General features: G+C 39.0%; 2 protein-coding genes across 4 annotated transcripts; one reads left to right on the top strand and one right to left on the bottom strand.

The window, feature by feature from the left end:
- Nucleotides 1-13,748: 13,748 nt before the first annotated feature.
- Nucleotides 13,749-15,292, top strand: LOC126791140 (WRKY transcription factor 23). Its single transcript, XM_050517549.1, has 3 exons — nucleotides 13,749-14,152; nucleotides 14,396-14,548; nucleotides 14,654-15,292. The coding sequence occupies exons 1-3, from the start codon at nucleotides 13,788-13,790 to the stop codon at nucleotides 15,036-15,038; spliced, it is 903 nt and encodes a 300-aa protein (XP_050373506.1). The 5' UTR covers nucleotides 13,749-13,787; the 3' UTR covers nucleotides 15,039-15,292.
- A 726-nt stretch (nucleotides 15,293-16,018) lies between these two features.
- LOC126785897 (flowering time control protein FCA) lies at nucleotides 16,019-21,206 on the bottom strand. Of its 3 annotated transcripts, none has more exons than XM_050511576.1 (15): nucleotides 20,970-21,206; nucleotides 20,792-20,862; nucleotides 20,629-20,707; nucleotides 20,352-20,434; nucleotides 20,211-20,262; nucleotides 19,892-19,956; nucleotides 19,603-19,657; nucleotides 19,302-19,381; nucleotides 19,149-19,213; nucleotides 18,364-18,420; nucleotides 17,982-18,276; nucleotides 17,309-17,446; nucleotides 17,065-17,193; nucleotides 16,509-16,580; nucleotides 16,019-16,386 (listed from the first exon to the last, which is right to left on the bottom strand). In XM_050511576.1, the coding sequence occupies exons 1-14, from the start codon at nucleotides 21,079-21,081 to the stop codon at nucleotides 16,512-16,514; spliced, it is 1,350 nt and encodes a 449-aa protein (XP_050367533.1). In that variant the 5' UTR covers nucleotides 21,082-21,206; the 3' UTR covers nucleotides 16,019-16,386; nucleotides 16,509-16,511. The 3 variants fall into 3 exon arrangements, with proteins under 3 accessions (XP_050367533.1, XP_050367548.1, XP_050367541.1); XM_050511591.1 differs by having other exon boundaries at nucleotides 16,509-16,562; XM_050511584.1 differs by having other exon boundaries at nucleotides 17,309-17,443.
- Between the last annotated feature and the right edge of the window lie 525 nt (nucleotides 21,207-21,731).

The raw sequence follows: 21,731 nt of genomic DNA, 5'->3' as shown, positions 1-21,731 counted from the left end.
TATTATTAAGTTGTCACTTAAGCGTTACTTAAACGATGAAATTTGTGATTTTGATCATAGTTTGTTGCTTAAGTGTAAAAATGGCATAGTGCGGGAAAGATAGGGCACTTAGTATAACGTTCCATTGCCAGATTAAGTATAAACAGTAAATTATATATGGATCGATGTTGATAATGCCCTAGCCCCTTAGGGCTGGGATGTCGAACAACCTCGATCAATGCTCGTTTTTTTTTTGGACACCTTCTGAGGTATTCCCTCGGATTGTCAGCAGGGTTTCCCACATGCCTTTGACTGAAGGACTAATCCCTGTCGGGACCCCGTTTGAAGGAGCATTGCACCTCTTCCCTGGCCACATTTGCAAATTCAGCGAAATTAATGTGTCCCTCAGCGTTCGAACTCCTGACCTGGTGGTAAGCTAAGACAGAGATACCAGTGGGAACCCACTGAAACCACTTGTTGTGTTATCAGTGCTCGTTTCTCAATGAACATTAATTGAAGATGTTGTAATCAGTATGGTGCCCTAGCTCCGTAGCTCGACATCGCATACATGAGAAAATGAGAAATGAACAAGTTGGTGCAATATTTATTCACTAGTAGTTAATGATTTTCCGTATTTAACAAGTACTCAATCACAAATTTTATTTTCAGATACCAAAGATCATTACACCTTCGTGTAATATTTGCTAGCTTAAGGTAGTACATATCTTCATCAATAACTTAAATTACTCAAAAAGACACGAACTTAACTTGTAAGTTTATATGCTTCAAGAATTTAAGGCATGGTCTCACCGCTATCATAATCAGATTCTAGATCCGTTACTGTTTAAAAAAGAAGCTTTAGTTAGAATATGAATACTATTGTTTATCATCTTGGATTAAGGTTTCGAGTTCGATATGTAAAAGCTGAACCGTACATAGCAATCAAAGAGAATTCGATCCTAAACCATTTTAATGCTGCAGAACGTACCCTAGATGAATGGAAGGGCGACCTACCAGGTTGAGGAAGACGGGCAAACAGTGGGCCTTGGGCCATTGCTTGTTGTGTTTTTATTTTTTAAGGAAATAAGAGATATTATTAAGACTATATACAATTACGGACGTACATCAGGGCATCCCGTATGAGTTCCAGAGCATTCACAAAACCATTCAAGATGAATGTTTGTCTCAAAACCATAGCCAGCTACTATATGAGCAACTATATTAGTCTGACTAGGAGAAAAAGTCAACCAAACTCAATCTCCTGAATTTCTTTAAACATTCTTCTAATCTCATCCATATATATCAAATTAAGGACTCAATGGAGATAGATCACAAGTAAGGGAATTTATTGCTTCATTGCTTGTTAAAGAAATAATCTTGGTGAACCTTATGATAAAGTGATTTGAGATTTAAATCCAAAATTAATTAATAATGAATAAAATACGTATCTCTAATCAATATATATATGACTCGAGGGCTCATCTTTTAAGGACTATAAACGACTCTACACTAGGATGAGCGCATATCTAGTTCTCTTCCAATTGACTTCAGTGTTCACATTAGAGATTGATCGGAAATAGATATGAGATATGCGACAGGTGACCATGGTCAAATCTTGGCGTGACTGCCGGATATCTTGAGCTTGTAAGGGAAGGAGGAGACTTGGCAGAAGAAAACAAAGCCAGTCCATATATTTAAGGGAATGTTTCAGGATGAAATAATTGTGTATTATTGAATGATATGGGGGCCTATATATAGGCATTACAAAACCACAATCCCGTAGGATTCGAAGTCTTAATCTATTACGGAGATGTTAATCTATCTCCTAACAGGAAACCTATTAGGCTAAGACACACACAAGGGTAGAATAGTAATTCTCCCGGAACACTCCCCCTTGTGTCGCATGCCTAGGATGCATGGTGCACACATCGTTGCCTCGGTAAAAACCTTGTCAAGCAAAATAAAAACCTCTTGGGTAAAAACAAAAGCTTGATCGAAGGGAAAAAGAGCACAATGCACCGTCTATATTTGATAGCATCATGTGAGGTAGACTCCCCCTGAAGTCTACGAAACAACTCCCCTTGATTAGTGCCATAATCATGGAGTACAAAGAACAATATATATAACGTTCATTACATGCTTCTCAAACGTAGTCTTGGGCCAATGATTAATCATTAATCTAGCCACACGTCCTTAGATCATGCATGCTATACTTAGCCAAACTTAGATCTTAGGAAACAAGATTGCATAACAACTCAAAACAAGAGTTTGCAATGAAAATTAGATTCTCAGGTAAAATGACATTCACTCACTTAAACGGCCATAACTTCGTCGTCAAAATAGGTATCAGCGAACCATAAAATGTTCTGAAAAGTAGACACCCGTGGCTTTCCAGTGACATAAGATTCACAACCCAATCCGATCGGAGGAGTTCACAGTGCTTTGTCGAAGTTGACTGACTTGCAATTTTCCAGACATAACTGTTCTACTTTGCTAAAACGGCCATAACTCACTCAATATGATAGCTATGAACAAATGGTTGGTATCTCTGGAAAGTAGACACATAGACCTTTCCAAAGGTACTAATTTCACCATATTTCATCGAGCGAGCTGTCCTGTAGGTCTCATTGAAGTTGACCTACGAAACTGGACAGATTCTGATTTGTCACATTCAATGTGTCTTTCGCAAAAAGAATGGGGGAATGGACTAATGAAGGACTGATTTTGGTTCGAAGCGGAACCGTACGTATCTTTTACGCTACCAGTGTCGACTGCTACACCAAGGCGTACGTTGATATTGCTGGAGCTGCTGGCGGCGTTGGTGTGGATAGGATTTGTGTTGGTTCACTAAGTGTAGAACTAAACCCATGTCAAAGAAGCAATGCAAGTCTAATGACAATGCATAGGCGCATAGTTAATCACGTCATAATGAAAGCAATAATGTCCCAACAACACTAACATGTATGAATGTATAGCTCATTGAATCTCTTCATCATCTATACTTAGACGAAATAGAGAATCAAGAATTAGCTTTCATATGAACACATATGGGTATGAGTCCTTACAACCGATTGTACTACGTTCTCTCGAACGTCGCAATCTGATCAGATAAGTTCTCTGTGGTCTAGAGGCATTTAAAGTCCCCCGGGCACTCTCATATCTTTGTCAAGATCCCTTTACAGATATTCTATGACCACTATCATATGCTGCAAATCAGTTTTCATGGACACTACTCCTGATCAAGTAGCGGAAAGCAATTATGTCCATAACGAGAGAATATAACTCATCGTAGTCAATACTAGGATAATGAGACAATCTTTGCGCCATAAGTCCTACATATATCGCATGACTTCATCTTTCTCATTACACTTACGAACAACGACCAACATAACAAGTCGAGTTCAGCCTGTATTGATTCTTTCCACTTCGGTCAAGTTGCTCATCGTTGATGCTTTATAACGGAATAAGAGCATAAGCGAATACATCATCAATCATGGGAGATCAATCCATTAAAGACATGCGTGCGCTGTATACAATCAATTCGTGAGATTTCTATTCTTCTGTAACATCAACAAAAGGAGTCTGTAGCGTCCCATAGAAACTTAGTTGATACACATGTTTAGAGAATGTCTCTTGATGATAGGCGAAATACTTGTGCCTACGCACTTCGCTTCTTTCTAGTTTTGATTCCAGAGAATAATGGTCTCCTCCTTATCTAGGTCGGAGCCAAGACCGAAGCTATGACCCTAACTAGTCCATCTTTGCGTTTGCCGCCCTTGTTTTGTGGTGCAATACCACGGACGCCGACAACACCACAGCGTACGATGGTGCCATCGATGGCTTCCTTCCCACTATCAGGGATGGTGCCAACAGTGCTAGGACCAGGTCATATGAAATTCTCTCATATTCAGAGAGTTCCAACCTTACCGGCATATCACAGCATTTATGTGCGATCTCGTCACTTTCGCAATATCGGTAAAGTCATTGAGCATCGAATCTTTGACTTTCTGGAGGTAGATAATGCATTGCACATTTGCTTACTTTGAGTAGTGCGGGATCTTAGTGAGACATAGTGCCACACCACGTCAATTCCTGGCATTAAAACCGGAATGGGAGCATTCCATATCTCCCCCTAACGACGGGAAGTATGTCTCATCAAAGTGACCGTCTACTAATATCGCAGGATAGAGATCAACGGTTGTAGATTGGAAATAACGGACAAGTGTTGGTCATTCATAAATCATAACCAACCAGAATACTTAATCGTTTCAAGTAGACCCATTGAGATAACTACAATAGAGGCACATAAACAACTTTAACCAAATTGGCGTTAGTGAAAAGAACGTTAGGACCGTATCCAGTGACCATATGGTATGCACTAAACGCTTGGCAAGTTGTGGGTCTGAAACGAATAAGTGTCGCTGCATGCAACATCATTACTTATCCCCATGCAAAAATCGGCAGGTTAGTACCCATAACCAAGTCCGAGCTCTGCTAGATCGTGCAGTGAATGAACATGAGGAATAATATGTTCAACGACGATCCCAGTAGACATGCAAAACGAAATCATCAAATTCGTGGGGGTGAACTCTCCAATGGTATCCATTCAAATAGATTTGAGAAGATAGGAAGGGTGGTGAGCCCTTAGGATGATGATCATAGCTAAAAACTTTAGCGAATGCAGCATTTCTTGTGGAAAGCAAAGCGACGTGTGACCAACGCGTCGATGCTCTTAAACTATACCATAAAAATACCGAAAAATGTCCGCATTCGGTTGGATAGGGTCCACTAATGTCACCTTAAATACTTCGTAAGAATGGAATGTTCTCGGTTGGAGCCTTAGCAAATAAGGAGTTCCTTGAAATCTAGCAAAAGAACAAGCTTTGCAAAATGAGCGATGGGCATCAGAGATTACCATGGAGGCATTAGAAAACACGGGAGGCATCACAAGCTCCTGTGAATGAGGGGATGCCGCCAACGACGGCCTTAATGCCATGGAGCCGCCGAAATAGGCAGGCTCGGCCTCGCCGTGCATGGCACGGATAGGCTCGGCCTCACCGTGTGGAGCATGGGTGAGGTGGTCCTCCAATCGCTTCGTGAACATGAAAAATAGATGATAATGTGAATTTCAAAGAACTCGAATCATCATATCTTGTTCAAAATGACCAAAACAAACGATCATGTCAAAACCGAGAAGACAGTAAAACCGAACCCATGATTCAAAAAATCTTGAGTTACATAAAGCTACTGCTGCAGGAAAGCAAAACTATGTCTGCAAGCTAACAAAGCTACTGTCGAAGCTTGAAAAAGATACTGTCAATGAAATCTGACAGATTTATTCCTCTCCATTCTTAACACAAATATCAAGATGAAAATCCATCATTGGCATGTATGGCCTTTAAAACTTAGCAAGGCACGAAGATATAGAATACAATCTCCGCACGAGATCCGTAAAACAACTACATGCGCCGTAGGACAGTGTGGGTAGTTACGCAATTAGCAAGACACTCGATTTCACGGCGGGACATTCTCAAAATGAAAATTAAGAGAGTCAACGACACGGTGAACTTCTCTACACAATACGCCGTAGGATATTGTAAGAGGGGGGATTGAAACAAATGTGCAATCCCATCGAGTGTATCACATGGCAATAGAACTACATTCTTCAACTTAAGAGTTGGAAAAACATGGTATTGGAGGAGTTGAATACCAAACAATTTGGGTGGTAAAAACCATCCAATTGGTGCGGGTGGTCACCAATAATAATAAAATCATTTGAGCTATGAAACAACTTGGAGAAAACCGGAAAATTAACCGGAAAACCATGTCAAATTAACTCAAAACTGGGTGAAATTTGGACTAGGAAAACATGGCAGAAAGAACTGCTGAAATATGCCGGAAACATGACGAAAAACGACGAAAAAGAAAATCGTCGGAAGCCGGCGGCACCGATTGCCGGAAACGCCGGAACAGTAACGGGGAAAACGACGTCAATTTTGACGTTCCGAGGTCCGTTTTCTAAATTTCAAGGTCCAAAATCAAAATGTAGTGCTATTGGGGTCCCATGTAACCCAAAAGCGGCCAATTTAAAAACCACGTGAGTTGCAAACGTTGACCATACATGCTAAGCCAAGGCAAATAAAATTCTCACGAGTCAATCTTGTAAACAAGAAATACGAGAAATTTTATAGAATATGCCAATATTTAATACAACACAAGTAAGCTTCCAATTCCAATAGACGACTTAAGCTAAAGTCGAGCAATAATCATGGAAATGCCAACGTCATACTTGAAAAATAGTAAGCAGAAGACATAGTCAAAATAGAGTGACTAATCAAAAGTCAGTAGCAACAAAATCTTGCATATCGGATTGGGCGGAGCCTAACCTGAGGCTCAAAAATGTGCTTACTTAAGAATGGAAAAATGTTACGTTTCCATCTCCAAAATGCGCTCAAGAAATAGATACAGGTGCCAAAAATGACATGTGTTTCTCGGATGTGGAGCATGTTTCAAGGTCAACTCTGGTAATACAACGTCATAGACGTTTATTGAATCACTTTAAGTGTGTCCCATAGAATGTGTTATTTTTTGGATCTTTGTCAGCAAATAGTGCCGCTTCAGAGTAATGAATTTCAACTCAAATAAATGAGTACGTAGACATTGAGATTATCGTTTATAGACATGAGTTTAAGAAAACTCAAACATTCGAATAACAGTCGCGATGACGACTCATACATGAGAAACGAGGGTTATATAGGTTTCGAATAATCGAAATATTCAAGTATGTAACCGGAATTAGGAGGGTTGTGATGTATATGGTCACAAAATAATCGATGCATAACGGTGATTCTCATGATCGCACCAAAAACAGCGGTGTACTCAGGCAACCACATGAAATCGATTTCTTCCTTTTAAATAATAACGTGACTCCCCCAGGACCGTCACACGAAAAAGTCGACCAAGAGGGGAATCATATCCCTCTTTGGTCTCATCGACGTTATAAGAAAGGCCGGAAAAGAAGACAAGAAAAAGGCTAATAGCGCCCGATAATTTATATATATATATATGTTCAAAAGCAGCAACTTTAAGAAAAACATACTTGTTGGTCTGCCAAACAGACCACATATAATTAAAGTGCTCTGCAAATCGATCGTCATGCATGAAGTTGCTTGATGAATTCTTTTTCGATCTTCGTCCGATGACATAAAAATCTTGGGAGGATACGATCGAAATCGTATGTAGATAACAAAAGTATCGTCCATCTCGGCATGAATGTCATCACCATAGTACGATGAGCAATGATTTTACCTATAAGAGCACGTGAAATATCGTTAGAAATAAAAACGTGCCAATGAACATTTAAATAATGAAATAGGAAAAAGGAAAAGGAAAAGGAAAAGAAAATATAGTATGAAGCCCAAATGGCTATTGTACTCGGCAGGCCATAGGCCCAAAAGGGTAGAGAAGACTGGAGTAGCTTTTCTTGAGCGAAAAGTTTGCTTGTACAGTTCGCGTTTCTTGCGTAGATATGCGGGAGGAGCAATTTTGAATCCTTTGATGCGGGGTCTTGCGGGGCAAAAAGATATTTTTGCGGAGCGAATGCGGAAGAGACCCTGCGGGGGCTGCATGCAGGGGCAGCTGGGGGGTCGCAGGGGCTGCAGGGCAGGATCTGCGTGTGGGGCTGCAGGGGGGTCGCAGGGGCTGCAGGGCAGCATGTAGGGCTGCGTGCAGGGGTAGCGGGGCTGCAGGAGCTGCGTTGCGGGGCTGCAGAGGTAGCAGTGGGGGGGGGGGGGGGGCTGCAGCGACGGCGAGCAGGGGCTGCGCCGACGAGGAACGCCGACGGGAAGATGTCGGAGGCCAGAGAACGACGGCGGCCGGCGGTGGAGAAGAAAAAAAATTTCTAGGGCTCTAAAAAGTTCAGGGTTTTAGGGCAAAGTGCCTGATAACGTGTTTCAGGATAAAATAATTGTGTATTACTGAATGATATGAGGGCCTATATATAGGCATTACAAAACCACAATCCTGTACGATTCGGAGTCCTAATCTATTACGAAAATGCTAATCTATCTCCTAACAGGAAACCTGTAATAACCCTCATTTTTTTTCTTCAAATAATACTTTAGTTTGATTTGAATTCTATAAAATTGTGAAATTTAATTAGAATGAGTGTGATTGGTTGCGACGTTATAAAACGAGAAACGGGAACGTTTAATTCGAAAAACGTTACATTTCCGCAACGTATATATCGACTTTTATTCCGTCGATCGTTTGCGAAAACTTTCTTCACGAAAGTTGTAGAGCTCGTCGATACGAGTTCGTGAGTATGTGACGCGTTCGAATCGGACGTCGTACGTAAAAGTTATTAACGTCGGAAGTTAGTTTCCGATTTGGAAACTAGTATAAATAGAGTAATTATGAGATTAGGGTTTCCATAATTGGAAAACCCTATCTCTCTCTTCACTTCCGCCTCCCTCTCTCTCTCTCTCTCTCGCGCCGAGCTCCCTTTCTCTCTTTCCCTCTCCCTCACCGATCTCACTCCTTCGCCGATTCTCCACCACTGCACGTCCGTGAGCCACACCGCCAGCACAACGAGCGTCGCACGGCCTCCTGCAGTCGACCCCGAGGTCGACGCACTGTCTCTCGCCGTCGTGGAGACTCACTGCACATCACCGAGCCCAGATCGACTGGTTCAAGCTCGTCGGCGATCCTCCGGTGCTTCCACGGCGTGATAGAGGTAAGGGTTGTGTAATTGAATGAGTTGTGATGTTGTTGGATTGATTGTGGAGGTTTTTTTTGTGGAGAATCGGAGGTGGATGGAGGAGAGGGTTACCGCCGCCTAGAGGCAGCGCGTGGGGGTGCGTGGGGTAGCTTAGGAGTGATCGGAGACCGTAGGAAGGTGGAGGAGGAGGAGAGGATGGTTTTTAGGGCGGAGGTGACGTGATACGCTCCGGTGTCGGAGTCGGCGCGTGGGCCCCACGCGCGGCCTGCCGGAGGTAGCGCGTGTATCGCACGCGCCGCCACGTGCGGCGGCGTGAACAGTATTCCAGAAGGGTATTTTGGTAATTTACTTACGTACGGTAAATGTAAATGTAAATTTTATTTACGTACGGTAAATGTAAATTAAATTTTACGTACGGTAAATGTAAATATAAATTACTTTCAGTAATTGTAAAAAGTAATTTGTAAAAGGTAATTTAGTAAATTTTATTTACTGAGATTGTATTTACATTTTGAATATAATGTATACGTACAGAAATACGGAAACAGTATGTATACGTACAGAAAATACGTATTATTTGTGTATTTGTACAGCAGTACATGAACAGTACCAATGAACAGTAAATTCGTAAAACCGAACATTGCTGAACAGTAACTGATTATTACTGTTTCGGCATTTAAAGGTTTACGAAATGTTTCTAAATTCTTTTCTTATCTTTTCAAGGTGATCGATAAATCAAGGAAAAGAATTATCTTCGGAAATTGTGGAATTACGCTCGAGTCGATAAGGTGAGTAAAATCTCACATATTTACGAATCTACCCTTGTGGTGATTCTAAGATATTTGCAAGAGTTTTTAATATTGAAAATACGACATGTATACAATATAATGGATTTTATATATATTGTATAAATGGTAATAAGTACGTATATATATAATTTGCTATATTATATACTGTTATGAATTCATCTGAATTAGGTCAATTCGATGACAAGCATGTGAGTTTAATATGGAAATTGTTAAACGTTTTGTCTTCGGACGTGTTTATAAATTATGACATGTATAAGATATAATGGATTATATATATATATCGTATAAATGGTAAATAAATACATATATATATATATATATAGTTTGCTATATAATATACTGTTATGATTTTATTGTGATGATGTCATTTTGATGACAAGATATATCGAGCATGTGATTTTGATTTGTACAATATGATGTGAGAATATTGTACGTGATTTTTAACATTGAGATTGTTAAAATGTGATTTGTCTTCGGACATGATGTTTGGTACAATATGATGTGAGATTATTGTACGTGTTTGGCAAGTCGAAACCTAGCCTTTGGCCGGGCAAAAGTTACGATACAGTTAGAGCTCTAGTTTGTCTGCCTTAGTACTGCATGTGATGTAACGGGTGGTTATCTGCTCATGGGTACTCAGATTGTTTTGGATGTTGGGTAGCGGGTGGCTATCCAATATCGCCGGTGTATTACGAGAGGGATAACATATGTGTACCAACGTTCTTGGTACCCGTAATATAAATGCATTTGGGTAACCAGAAGGGTTACTTAATTTCTCATGAGCGTTTTATTTCATATTTCTTTGGGACGACCAGATGGGCCGTCCATTGACTCATGAGTGTATTTATATTTGATGATTTGTGATTTTTCGTATATATTGATATGCGATTATATTTTCATTTTACTCATACGAGTTATAAGCTTACCGGGTTGTGTTTACAATCCCGGTGCACCAATCCGATGGTGTAGGGGATAATTCCGCAGGTGTTAATTAGTGGAGATTGAGTGACAACTCCGGAGGCATCGAAGTCGTTCGAATCCTACTTGTGGTGAGGTTTTCAGCGTGGTTTTATTTGTGAGAATTGTGAGTGATTGTGAGGATTATTACATTTCCATTTTATGTAAGGATTATAAATATGGTTTGTAATAATTGGTTTGTCTGAGTTGTATTGAAAACTCAGAATTGATCCACTGTGACATTTTAAATGATTTCGATTTCATTGAGATTATTTTGTGTTTAACGACTTTGAAATTTTGAGTTTTTAAGCTCGGAATTTTAGGGTCGTTACAAAACCTATTAGGCTAAGACACGCACAATGAAAGAATAGTAATTCTCCCGAAATATGGAACAGTTTAATTCTTTATTTAATTTGGAGCTCCCAAACGTATGAAAGAAGGCAGCACTGGTCAAACCAGTGTTTATCTTTATATTATTTTTGATCATCTAGTACCCTACAAATGTTTGTATAGATCATATATCATATCAACATCTTCCACTGATGGAGGCAATGCAGGATCTCGAAAGCGTGTATTATAAGATATCTAAAATATTCCAATGCCGCGTTAATATTTTACCTTGAGGCACTTACTTTTCTTTCTCTTAATTATTAATTACTTTTCTTACATTTCTTGTTACATGTAATTAACCTCTTTTACTTGATTCTTGGAGGCGAACCGGCCTGATAGACTCACTAGTCACTTGTGCTGAGGATATATATGATATCTCCTCTAATGAAAGTTAGTTGATCAAAATACTCTGAATTATTCTGATAATTGTGCTATATATACGCAAAAAAATGTATTTCTGCGGGAAAATAGCTAGAATTCGATGTCGGCTCGATCGCGAGTTCAGCCTTCTTTTGCTCCTTTTGATCACTGAATCGGTTGAGACAAAAAAAAAACAGACTAAATCGATCGATCGACCACCCGGCCATGACTAAATTATGTACAGTACCAATCCAGTTGTATGACTTGCTTCCCTGTGCTTGGACCACGTACTACGCCATCACAAGTTCACAACATATAAGATATATATTTTCAAAAACCAAACAGATTAAAAGAAGATCGAGTGACAAATAATCAAAAATGATAACACTCTAGCTAGGTATCTAAACTCTAAACTCTAAGTATCTAGAGATAAACGATTAAATCGATCAACTTGCTACATATTCGATCGTTAACAAGGTTTGTAAATTATAACAGCTACAGTATGAGATAGGACATATATATATGGTGAATAGTAAAGCTCACTGGGACACTACAATCATGGTTTCTTGCAAAAACCATGCTCGCACAGAGAAATGACCTCAGCGATTGATCTATCTCCATACCTGTTATATGGTTGAGGGTACTGTATGATCAGTATCAAATGATAAATCATGCAGAAGGATCGATCGATCAGTAGCCAGCATCAATGATTTTGTTTTTTATTTTTCGTCGGGATGAATATCATTCACTACAATAATATTAACCAGAATATATATTTATCATGAACTTTTTACCACAAATATACTCCTCAAACTCTCAAAGAACAAGTGCTCGATTGCTTTCGCCAAATAGACAGAACAGAAGTTGGCCGGGAAACACCCTGATTACAAATCGATCGGGCGCATGCAAAAGTGAGTTAGGGTTACACGGAAATTGTGTCATGCACGTGTACCCACACGTGTGTCACCTTTGCCCTACTTTGCCACGCACACAATATAATTCAGCAAAAGATAGAAGACAAGTTTAAAGACGATTGTGGCTTGAAGCCTTTCGATCCCTTTTCTATAGAGAGATTTTGATTTTCATTCATTCGGTGCGTGCAAAGATAGAAAAGCAAGCCGGGGCCATCATGTAGGGCAGTACACATTTTATATGATTTCACACAATGAATGTATATATACATATATATATATATATATATATATATATATATATATATATATTTGATCCTCCTAGCTATCATGCACATATATATTTGGTTACATTCAAATTCATCGAACCAATACTATAACAAGAACCCTACATTGTAGATCTATCTCTAAAGTTCTTGTCTTGTCCATTGAGGTATCTTATGGGAAATAAAACAAAATCACTGTCTTATAGATGCATAAAGATTAAAGGGATGTGTCGAGTATTAAGTTTGGATCCGAAATATAGAGTACTGTAGAGATTTCAGAAATCAAGTGGACCATGCGATGCATTTTCTAGCTAGAGGATATAAGCAAAAGAAGAAGAATGATACAAGTAGAAAAATGGGTTTGCAACTTTGCATCATGCTATGGTATAATACTTCACCGAACTTACATGCACATACCACATATAGCGTTATATACTTATATATCGATCTAGTCGGTGGGAATTTCTTTCGAATTTAAACCAAATCGATATCCTTGGAGTGAACTATGTGTGAATGAAACTATCTTAGGCTCTTAGCTCATCTTATCTCTAATTTTAGTATTACATAATTAACACCATCACTATCGTTAGATATTAGATAGATAATTATAACTCCATGATCAAGGATACAGGGCCATAGATCATGCTACGCATACTAGTATTTAATATTGCATCTCATTGACCCAAAAAGAAAATGGTGATGATCTAGATTTCCATCATCTAGATCTTCGTTGATTTTTTTTTTTGAGAATGCTAGCTAGGTCTTCGGTGATTATGCACATGTATAGTAGAGATAATACTATATATCGGATTGTAAAATTCAGTAGTTTGAATCGGAAAACTGTACAAAATACGTACTTCTTCTAGGTGATTTGGGTACAGGCTACCTTTTAGTCGCACACAATATTAAATCGTCATTTCACCCTAACTTTTTTTTTGTTTTTAAAGAAGAAGAAGAAGAAGAAGAAGAAGAAGAAGAAGAAGAAGAAGAAGAAGAAGAAGAAGATGATGATGATGATGATGCAGAGGAATATGTTTGTATGTCATACGTGAAGATTTCGACGTCATACAAGCTTTCTCAGTAGCCTTAAGTTTGAAGGCGTAAGAAAGACGTCACTCATACAGCTCCGTTCACATTTTAAACCGGCGAAGTATTAAACCAGTCAAACCTGCACAGTGTGAAACCCTCGACCACTTTGTCGGAACCATGCATTCTAAATGTCAGCCAACTTGACCTGCAATTGCCGGTCAATCTTTGAGGCCCAACCCATGCCCGCTCCCACAGTCAGTCTTTCTCAAACCTTATAAACCAGAGGCAACCCTACCCTCTCTCTCTCTCTCTCTCTCTCAGAAAAATACACCCACTTTCTCTCCCTAGACTTTTATGAGAGTGAGCTATGGAGAAGAAGGAATATATGATGAAGATGGAGGGCGATACAGCAGATTACAGCTACCCATTTTCAGGCATGTTTGATTTCTCTCAAGGCGATCAGAAGGACTCGTTAGGGTTTATGGAGCTTTTGGGTACCCAGGACTACTTTGGTCCTGCTGATTCCCTCTTTGATTTGCCACAGATCAGTGCACAACAGGTACTGCCGACTAAATCCATTGATCTGGGGAAAGATTACTCTGTCAATCCTTCAACACCAAACTCCTCGTCCATTTCATCTGCTTCAAGTGAAGCTGTGAACGAGGAACCGCACACTGATATTAAAGCCCCTGTAAAACAAGAAGAAGAAGACCCACCAGAGCCCAAGAAAGGGTGAGTCTTTAGTACGTTCGTTTCTTGCTTATAGAACTTTTATGTTTGAGTGTTTGACTAGTTGAGAGAGACTCATTTCTAACAGATCAAGAAATTAAACATGGTTTTTTAATTCCCATTTTTTGTTTCAGAGCACTGATTCCAAATTTGATAAAAATAGGGATTTTGTATACTATCTATGAAATAGAAGATTTGCCTGGTGATTTGTTGTGTTTATTGATTGGGATATTGGTGATATGAAAGGTTGAAAGCGAATCAGAAGAAGAAGACAACAGAGAAGAAACCAAGAGAGCCGAGATTCGCCTTCCTGACAAAGAGTGAGGTTGATCATCTAGAAGATGGATACAGATGGAGAAAGTACGGCCAGAAAGCCGTCAAAAACAGCCGTTTTCCCAGGTATATAAACCATTTTACACTGCACCTTTGATGGACATGTCAAGCAAGATTTCATTGTTACTATCTATATATTTAACCTGGAACTGATCAAAGCTGTTATAATAGGAGCTACTTTCGGTGCACCAGTGCCTCATGTAATGTGAAGAAGCGAGTGGAGCGATGCGTCAACGATCCAGGCATAGTTGTGACGACCTATGAAGGCCAACATACGCATCTAAGTCCTCTTATGATGCCTCCTCCTCCGCCAACTACTGCACTGAACAGCATTCTCATGCCAAGAACCCTATTCTCCCACTATCAACAGCAACAAGGACTGCAGCTATTTGAGGATAATCAAACCAGCAATTCGGGTTTTTCGACACCAAATGCTAGAAGCTGGAGTTATCTTAACGAGCGGCGGTTTTGCTGCCCCGGAGGAAGTTCAGCTTTGATGACAGACCATGGCCTTCTTCAAGACATAGTCCCCTCTAATATGTTGAAGCAAGGGTAGCAGATAGATAGAAATGTTGATTACCAATTTATCATGATTTGATATTCCCGTTGCATTATTACTACATTAATGTACTAATTTAGCTTGCTAACTTTGTTTTAGAGAAAAGTATTGTTGAACTTAAAATACAGATGTTCTTGCTAGAATCGTATTCTGTAAGGTTTATAGCTTTCTTCTTTTCAACATCATTTTAGGTGGAAAATGAGGTGAGTGGGTATGCAGGAAATAAAGACTGGAAAGGTATATACACAAAAATAGGTTCCTTAAATCTTCCAAGTTCTGACTTCTGACCTCTCATTTGTCCTATATCCTTGTTTTTGTGGTAGAAGGAATATGCATTCATTTCATTGTGTTTGTATGAATGAGAGAGAAAGAGAGATGGTAAGTACTTGGTACTGGGGCTCAGTCATGATTTTTTGAGGCTATTATGATGTTGGGTGGCAAATCCAATGCCCTGTCTCAAATATGTAATGCTTGCGTATGCTACAAGAATAATATCTACCGACCCATCTTGAGCCTCTTCAGTAAATGCTTTGTTATCTTCACGCCATTGAATTGAGCCCATCCTCCATATTTGATCACTGAACCTTGTTCATTTCTGAATATATAAATTGGAATCTGACTCCGGAGCGTGTAGGAGGCATTACGGATCCAACGCATATGATGTTCCAAACAAAACTAGCTAACAAAGTTGCACCACCCTTTCACATTAGGCATATGGTTTAATCGACATGTTGGAATATGTCCTTTGATTCGTGTGGTGTCTACACTTGTGTAACCCAGTCGCAAAGCCATCATGAAACAAAAACTGAAAGGACAAAGAGGTTCGAAGTTTGAACGGAATATGCAACTCAAAGTTGAAGGGCTTGGGTACTAAAGACTTTGGATAGTAGAAACAAAACAAGAGTCGACTCCGATTGTTAAATGGCTGCATTTTCATGGTCATTGCTTCAACAACGACCACATGATGAACTACTCCATCTGGAAATTCTGAATTGCATACATCTAAACCCAGAGAACACATAGCAGTAGCTTGGCAAGAAAGTCTTGTTTAAACTACTGTCAAAGTTACGTCAGCAAACTGCAGTTGATACATCTCTTCTTGTTACATAACTGACTTATAAGAACAAGTTGATTAGATGGCACTAATACCATCTGAAAGTATTCATCGCCACCTTCCTATAGCTGGTCTAATTCCTCCTCAATTAGTTACTTGTTCCTCAATCGAAGCAGAATTCAGAGGTAGGAGCTAACCAATAACGTTGGAATTTGGCAAATATACCAGCAGCCAACTGATGCTCTAACCCAACCATAGTACATGAACAGGTTGTGTGCGATGTTAACCACTCTGCAAAATGCAACCAAAACAAAACAAGAAATGGCTAAACATAGTGAAGTACTAAAAATGCCACTTTCTAGAAGGTGCATTTTGGTGATTACCTCAGAAAATTATAAATTATATTACCATACCTGTCAAACACATGTTGGGCCTACAACAGGACTTGTTTCCGACTGCAACTGCAACTGCACCTGATTCGATTCCTAAAAAATCACAGGCAATTAACACTTTCATGTTAGTTTTACAACATCACAGCATATTGTATGACCAAATTTACATTTTACATAATGAAGGGCCCAATATGGCTAAAATCAGGAATTCTCCCATTCTTACAATAGTGGTAAGTGAAATCAATAAAACTGAATATTATCAATCAAATTTACCACAAAGATGTAACCATTGAATTTTGATACTCAAAGCTAGTAAAGTGAATATTACTGGTTCTACTTGGGAAATTATTAGTCCAGCTCATATGAGGAAGATACGTGAGCTAAATATTCTTAATACCTAATATCACATAACAGTACATTGTAAAGACTAAACTGTCACAAAGACTAGACAATACACCATGCTAGTCACAATCAACAAGGCCGGGCACCTTATCTAACTCCTTCAAAGATCATAATTAGCTGAATCATCTGAAATTGGAGTATCTGATGCAAGGCATATGTTTGACTATATATATACCTGCTGGTTTTGACAAACTATTTGCGTAGAAGGAACCAACACAGATTGAAGATGATGAGAAGGATTATTTGGTTGCGTTTTTGTCTGCAACTGTTGCTCAAATAAAACGAACTCCTCAGGTTTGTCCCACTGCAGATCAGAAAACATAGTCAGTGATCATATGTTTCTTCTTATAAACTACATTGATCACATCTTTTAAAACCAATATAGAATATTAAAAAGATGGTCAAAGGCTGAAACATACTCTGCTCTCACAAGTTTCACAATTATAATAATACTTGTATCCATCAGGGCAGGTGTGTTCGCTCCAGTCACACTCTAGAGAAGTAGTTGTCTCATTACTTGAAGGCAACGCAACAATAGAATTGCCAGAAAATGTCTGCTGTGTACTCACAGTTTCAGGAGATTGCCAAAAACATCCCACAACAAGGTAATTGTGCAGACATCCATATCACAGTTTCAGGAGATTGCCAAAAACATCCAACAACCAGGTAATTGCGCAGACATCCGTATCACACCATGGCAGAAAATAAGTCGCACATGTCACAAAGTAACAACATCAATTTTAGTTACACAGTCTGCCCTGAACAGTGAAGCATACAGCCAGAGCAGCTCTATCAACCAATGCAAACATTTCATCAACCAGTAAGAGCTTTTCTATTATATGGTTCTAAGGGTTACCAAAGCTAACATCATAACTCCCTCAGACATGCTCGATAGTCTATTGTTTCAGAAAATAGACATCATTCCTATACTCATAAAAAGTTCTTGAGAAAACAATTTATCCAAAAACATAGTGTCACAAGAAGCGGCCACACGGTAAATTATCAAAACATGTTCATGATACTACCCTGCAGATGCTTAACTCCTCAATCCACCATTTGACAGTTTTAGAATTTATCAGTGTTGCTACTAACCTGAGAACTCTGTTGCTGCCCGAGAATTTGCCCAGATGATTGTTTCAGATGCTGTTTATGTGTCTCCGTGACTGCCGCTAAAGAAGAATGAGAACTTCTTGGAGTAATCTGGGTTTGTTGTATAGGCATCCTGCACAACTGTAAAGGTGGTTGTAATGGAGGAAACGTTGGTTGCATCACAGTAGAAACCTGTGGTTCCTGGTTGGCCCGATAGGGAATAGGGGGTTGTGAAATTTGTTGGGGAGGATAAGGTGCATTTGGAAAATTCTGTCCTCCAACATGATCAGGTACCAGCCTGCAGCATGAAAAGCCAAAATATGAATACTCAATTACAGTGATCAAAATTATGAGAGAGGAAGCATCTTCTAAGACAGAACTGTACCTAACTGGTTCGTGAGAATACAGACCACCAGCTGCACTGCTATATACATAGTTACCCCTGAAAAGAGGAGTTATATATTTAAACCTTCTGATTTCTGGAAATAACTAGCCAGAGCTACAACAATATCAGCCATACATTACTGCATATGCCTTTTTCAATTTTCATCCAAAGTTTTTGTTACTCATACCATATATGGGAAAGGGTGAGTAGGGAATCAAGCATGATCACCAAGACAGCCCAACAACTGAACTAAGACTATCAGGTACATGAAATCATATATGTTTGGGTGTATGTTTCAGTACAAATATGCACACATATATACAGAGAGAGAGAGAGAGACTAAATTCAAAGCCATTTTTTAAATCTTTTTCATTTAAGAAAATGAACTCCATCTGATTAACCCTGGAATGTGGTCCTTTGATCAAACAGTCCTTTTCTTTTAAGGTTATCTACCAAGGTTCATTGGCACCAGAAGAAAAAAAATAAATAAAGCACACACACATCAACTAAATCACAGATTGTCAACCCAAATTAATTATCATAATAAATTCATTATTTCTAGTATCTGATCATAGTTAGATGGCTAATGCAATCCTGGTTCAGCTGATGATCTAGTAAGGATTATACTGAAATGGGGCCTATAGTATAAATGGTTTGGGTCGTTGGATAACAATTTATGATGGGGCTCACAGGCATTAATTTCATTTTAAATCTAAGGATCATACACTTGAATCTCCCTATATATACACACAAACCGAGTCCACCAGAGTTACAATGACAAAAACCTTCGGTCTATTTCCCTTGGTTTCTTGGGATCTGCAAATCGAACAGCCAATGGCTGAGCACAACCCTGAAGTAGTATCACAAAGGTGAATCAAATGTACATACCTTACAATGGGATAATTGGTAAAGATTAGATAAGAATTGAAAAACATTACTCTCATAACAAAGGTTCCATTTAAAGCTTTGATTGCTGCCAGAGCCATATCTCCACTGGAATATTTAACAAAACCGGATCCTTCAAAATGGAAAGTAATGAACTACATTGTCAAAACATACATTTAGCAATATCTTGTATAAAAAATCATTCAGTTGTCTCTGCAAAGCACATCACAACAGCCAGTCGAAACAGGTACTCATGCCATCATAAATGAATAGCAACTGAAATTTTGAGGCATCAACTGATATGCCGCACAGATATTCAAATTAAGGATTGAAGGATCAGCAATTTGGACATACCACGATTGGGCCTCAAAATGTAGATGTCTTCAACAACACCATAAGGCGAAAATATCTGTCATGGACAGTACCATATGAATCAGAAAATTTAAAAGAGTTGACAAAGCACGTAACTAAAAATGGTCCAAGAGTATGATTCCATGAAGGTAGAATTAACAAGAAATACCGTGCACACATAATAGTTCAATGTGCACGCACACATGATACATAAAGTGATACATACATATATCAGCTATTAGCTACGCTGGGGAATAACAAATTTAAGAACAAAAACAAATGTAGACCGTACTTCTGCAATGTCTTCATTGGAAGCATCTAGGTGAATACCACAAACATACAATCTGTCTTGCACCCCTACCAATCAAACATGGAAAACAACTCAGATATTAAAGTCATGTTATGAGTGCTGCAAAAGTACTTTTAGTCCGGAGTACACCCTATATCCAACAACCATACAATACACCACACACATAATTTCATCATTAATTCATTATCCAAGTCCAAATAAGTCTCTTTCTTTTCTTCAGCATCATATAAGAAAAAAAAGTGAGCATGCATGATTTCTCCCTCCCAAACAACATTAAAAGTTATAAGCATTAGAAAATTACCGAGGCGTTCCCTTTCACCATCAGCCAATCTGACTATGATAGGATTACCTTCCTGGAAAAAACGAAGACAACAAACAGAAATCATTAATCACGTTAATATGATGACATCATACTAGACAATGTAGCAGAAAATTTGCTCACCCCAGGAAAATAATGCTGACAATTTAAAGCTCTGATAGCACTCTCTGCTGCATCTATTGACGAATACTTGACAAAACAATGTCCTGCACGAGAAACACTAAGGCTGATTCGACATTCTTACTTGAGATCTCACACACTACCACAAACAACACTGTTGGTACCGAGCAACTACCCCACATTTGTACCAGAATAAAGAAACAAACATATCCAGTTGGTACGAAACAAAAGCAATAACCAGCAAAATACAGACAGACAGACATATCGACAACCAAGCTACCTTGTTGGCGGCCAGTCAGCTTATCCTTCAACATAACAACCTCGACAATGTCTCCGAATTGTCCAAACAACGATCGAATCTGTCACCGAAATTAAACAAAAAGTAACAACCTTGCTATGCACAATCAACAGTCACAGAAAATCACAGGCAAACAAACACTCACAACGTCCTCGGTGGCAGTTCTGGAAAGTTGTCTCACATAAAGCTTAGCATGATTGGGATTCTCAAAGCAATCTGCAACAGCCAAAACAATCAACATGCAGCTACAACAGTACCACTAGAGCATTATTTCCAGTCTTGAACTAGTCACAGCCCCAAGTGAAAAGAAGAGAGAATCAGACCTCTAGGGTTGGAGTGTAGCCAAGCCCTTTTGCGAACGGAAAAGGGAACCGGATTGGGGAAGCCGGTGGGATCGTGGTGGTGGTGGTTAGGAGGAGGAGGATGGTGGGCCATGTAGTGAGGATCGAAGCAAGTCCCGTGGGGATGGGACTGCTGCTGCTGTGGGTCCCCCTGCCAATCCAGCTTCACTGCTCTCTAATTTCGCAGACCAAAAAACGAAGAACAAGAGAGCAACTGCGAGTCTGGGAGTATCTTTTTCTTTCTTTTATATATATATATATATATATATATATAGTCCCAATCCAGAGTGAAGCTTCACTCTGAAATTACAGAGTGAAGTTCCAATTTTAACACATTTTTCGGTCAAAATTTTTCACTATAAGCGATTAATATTTAGGTATGGTATTCAAGATCATTTTTACAAAGTTTCATCCAATTTGACAATGGTTTGAGCTTTCAAAATTGAGATTTACATGAACGGTTCACGTTGAACAGTTTTAATTTATTCATTGATTTAATCTAATTTTAATACCTTAACGATGTCCGAATTAGATGAAATTTTATAGAGATGATCTTGAATAACATACCTCAATATTGAATCGCTTATGGTGAAAAATTTTGACCGAAAAATGTGTCAAAATTGGAACTTCATTCTGTAATTTCAGAGTGAAGCTTCACTTTGGATAGAGACTATATATATATATATATATATATATATATAAAAGAAGCTGGAAATGGGCTGATGACGTAATCTTGGGCTGGCC

This window comes from Argentina anserina, chromosome 1 (genome assembly GCF_933775445.1).
Source record: "Argentina anserina chromosome 1, drPotAnse1.1, whole genome shotgun sequence".
Lineage (NCBI taxonomy): Eukaryota > Viridiplantae > Streptophyta > Magnoliopsida > Rosales > Rosaceae > Argentina > Argentina anserina.
This window is presented reverse-complemented; position numbering and strand designations above follow the sequence as displayed.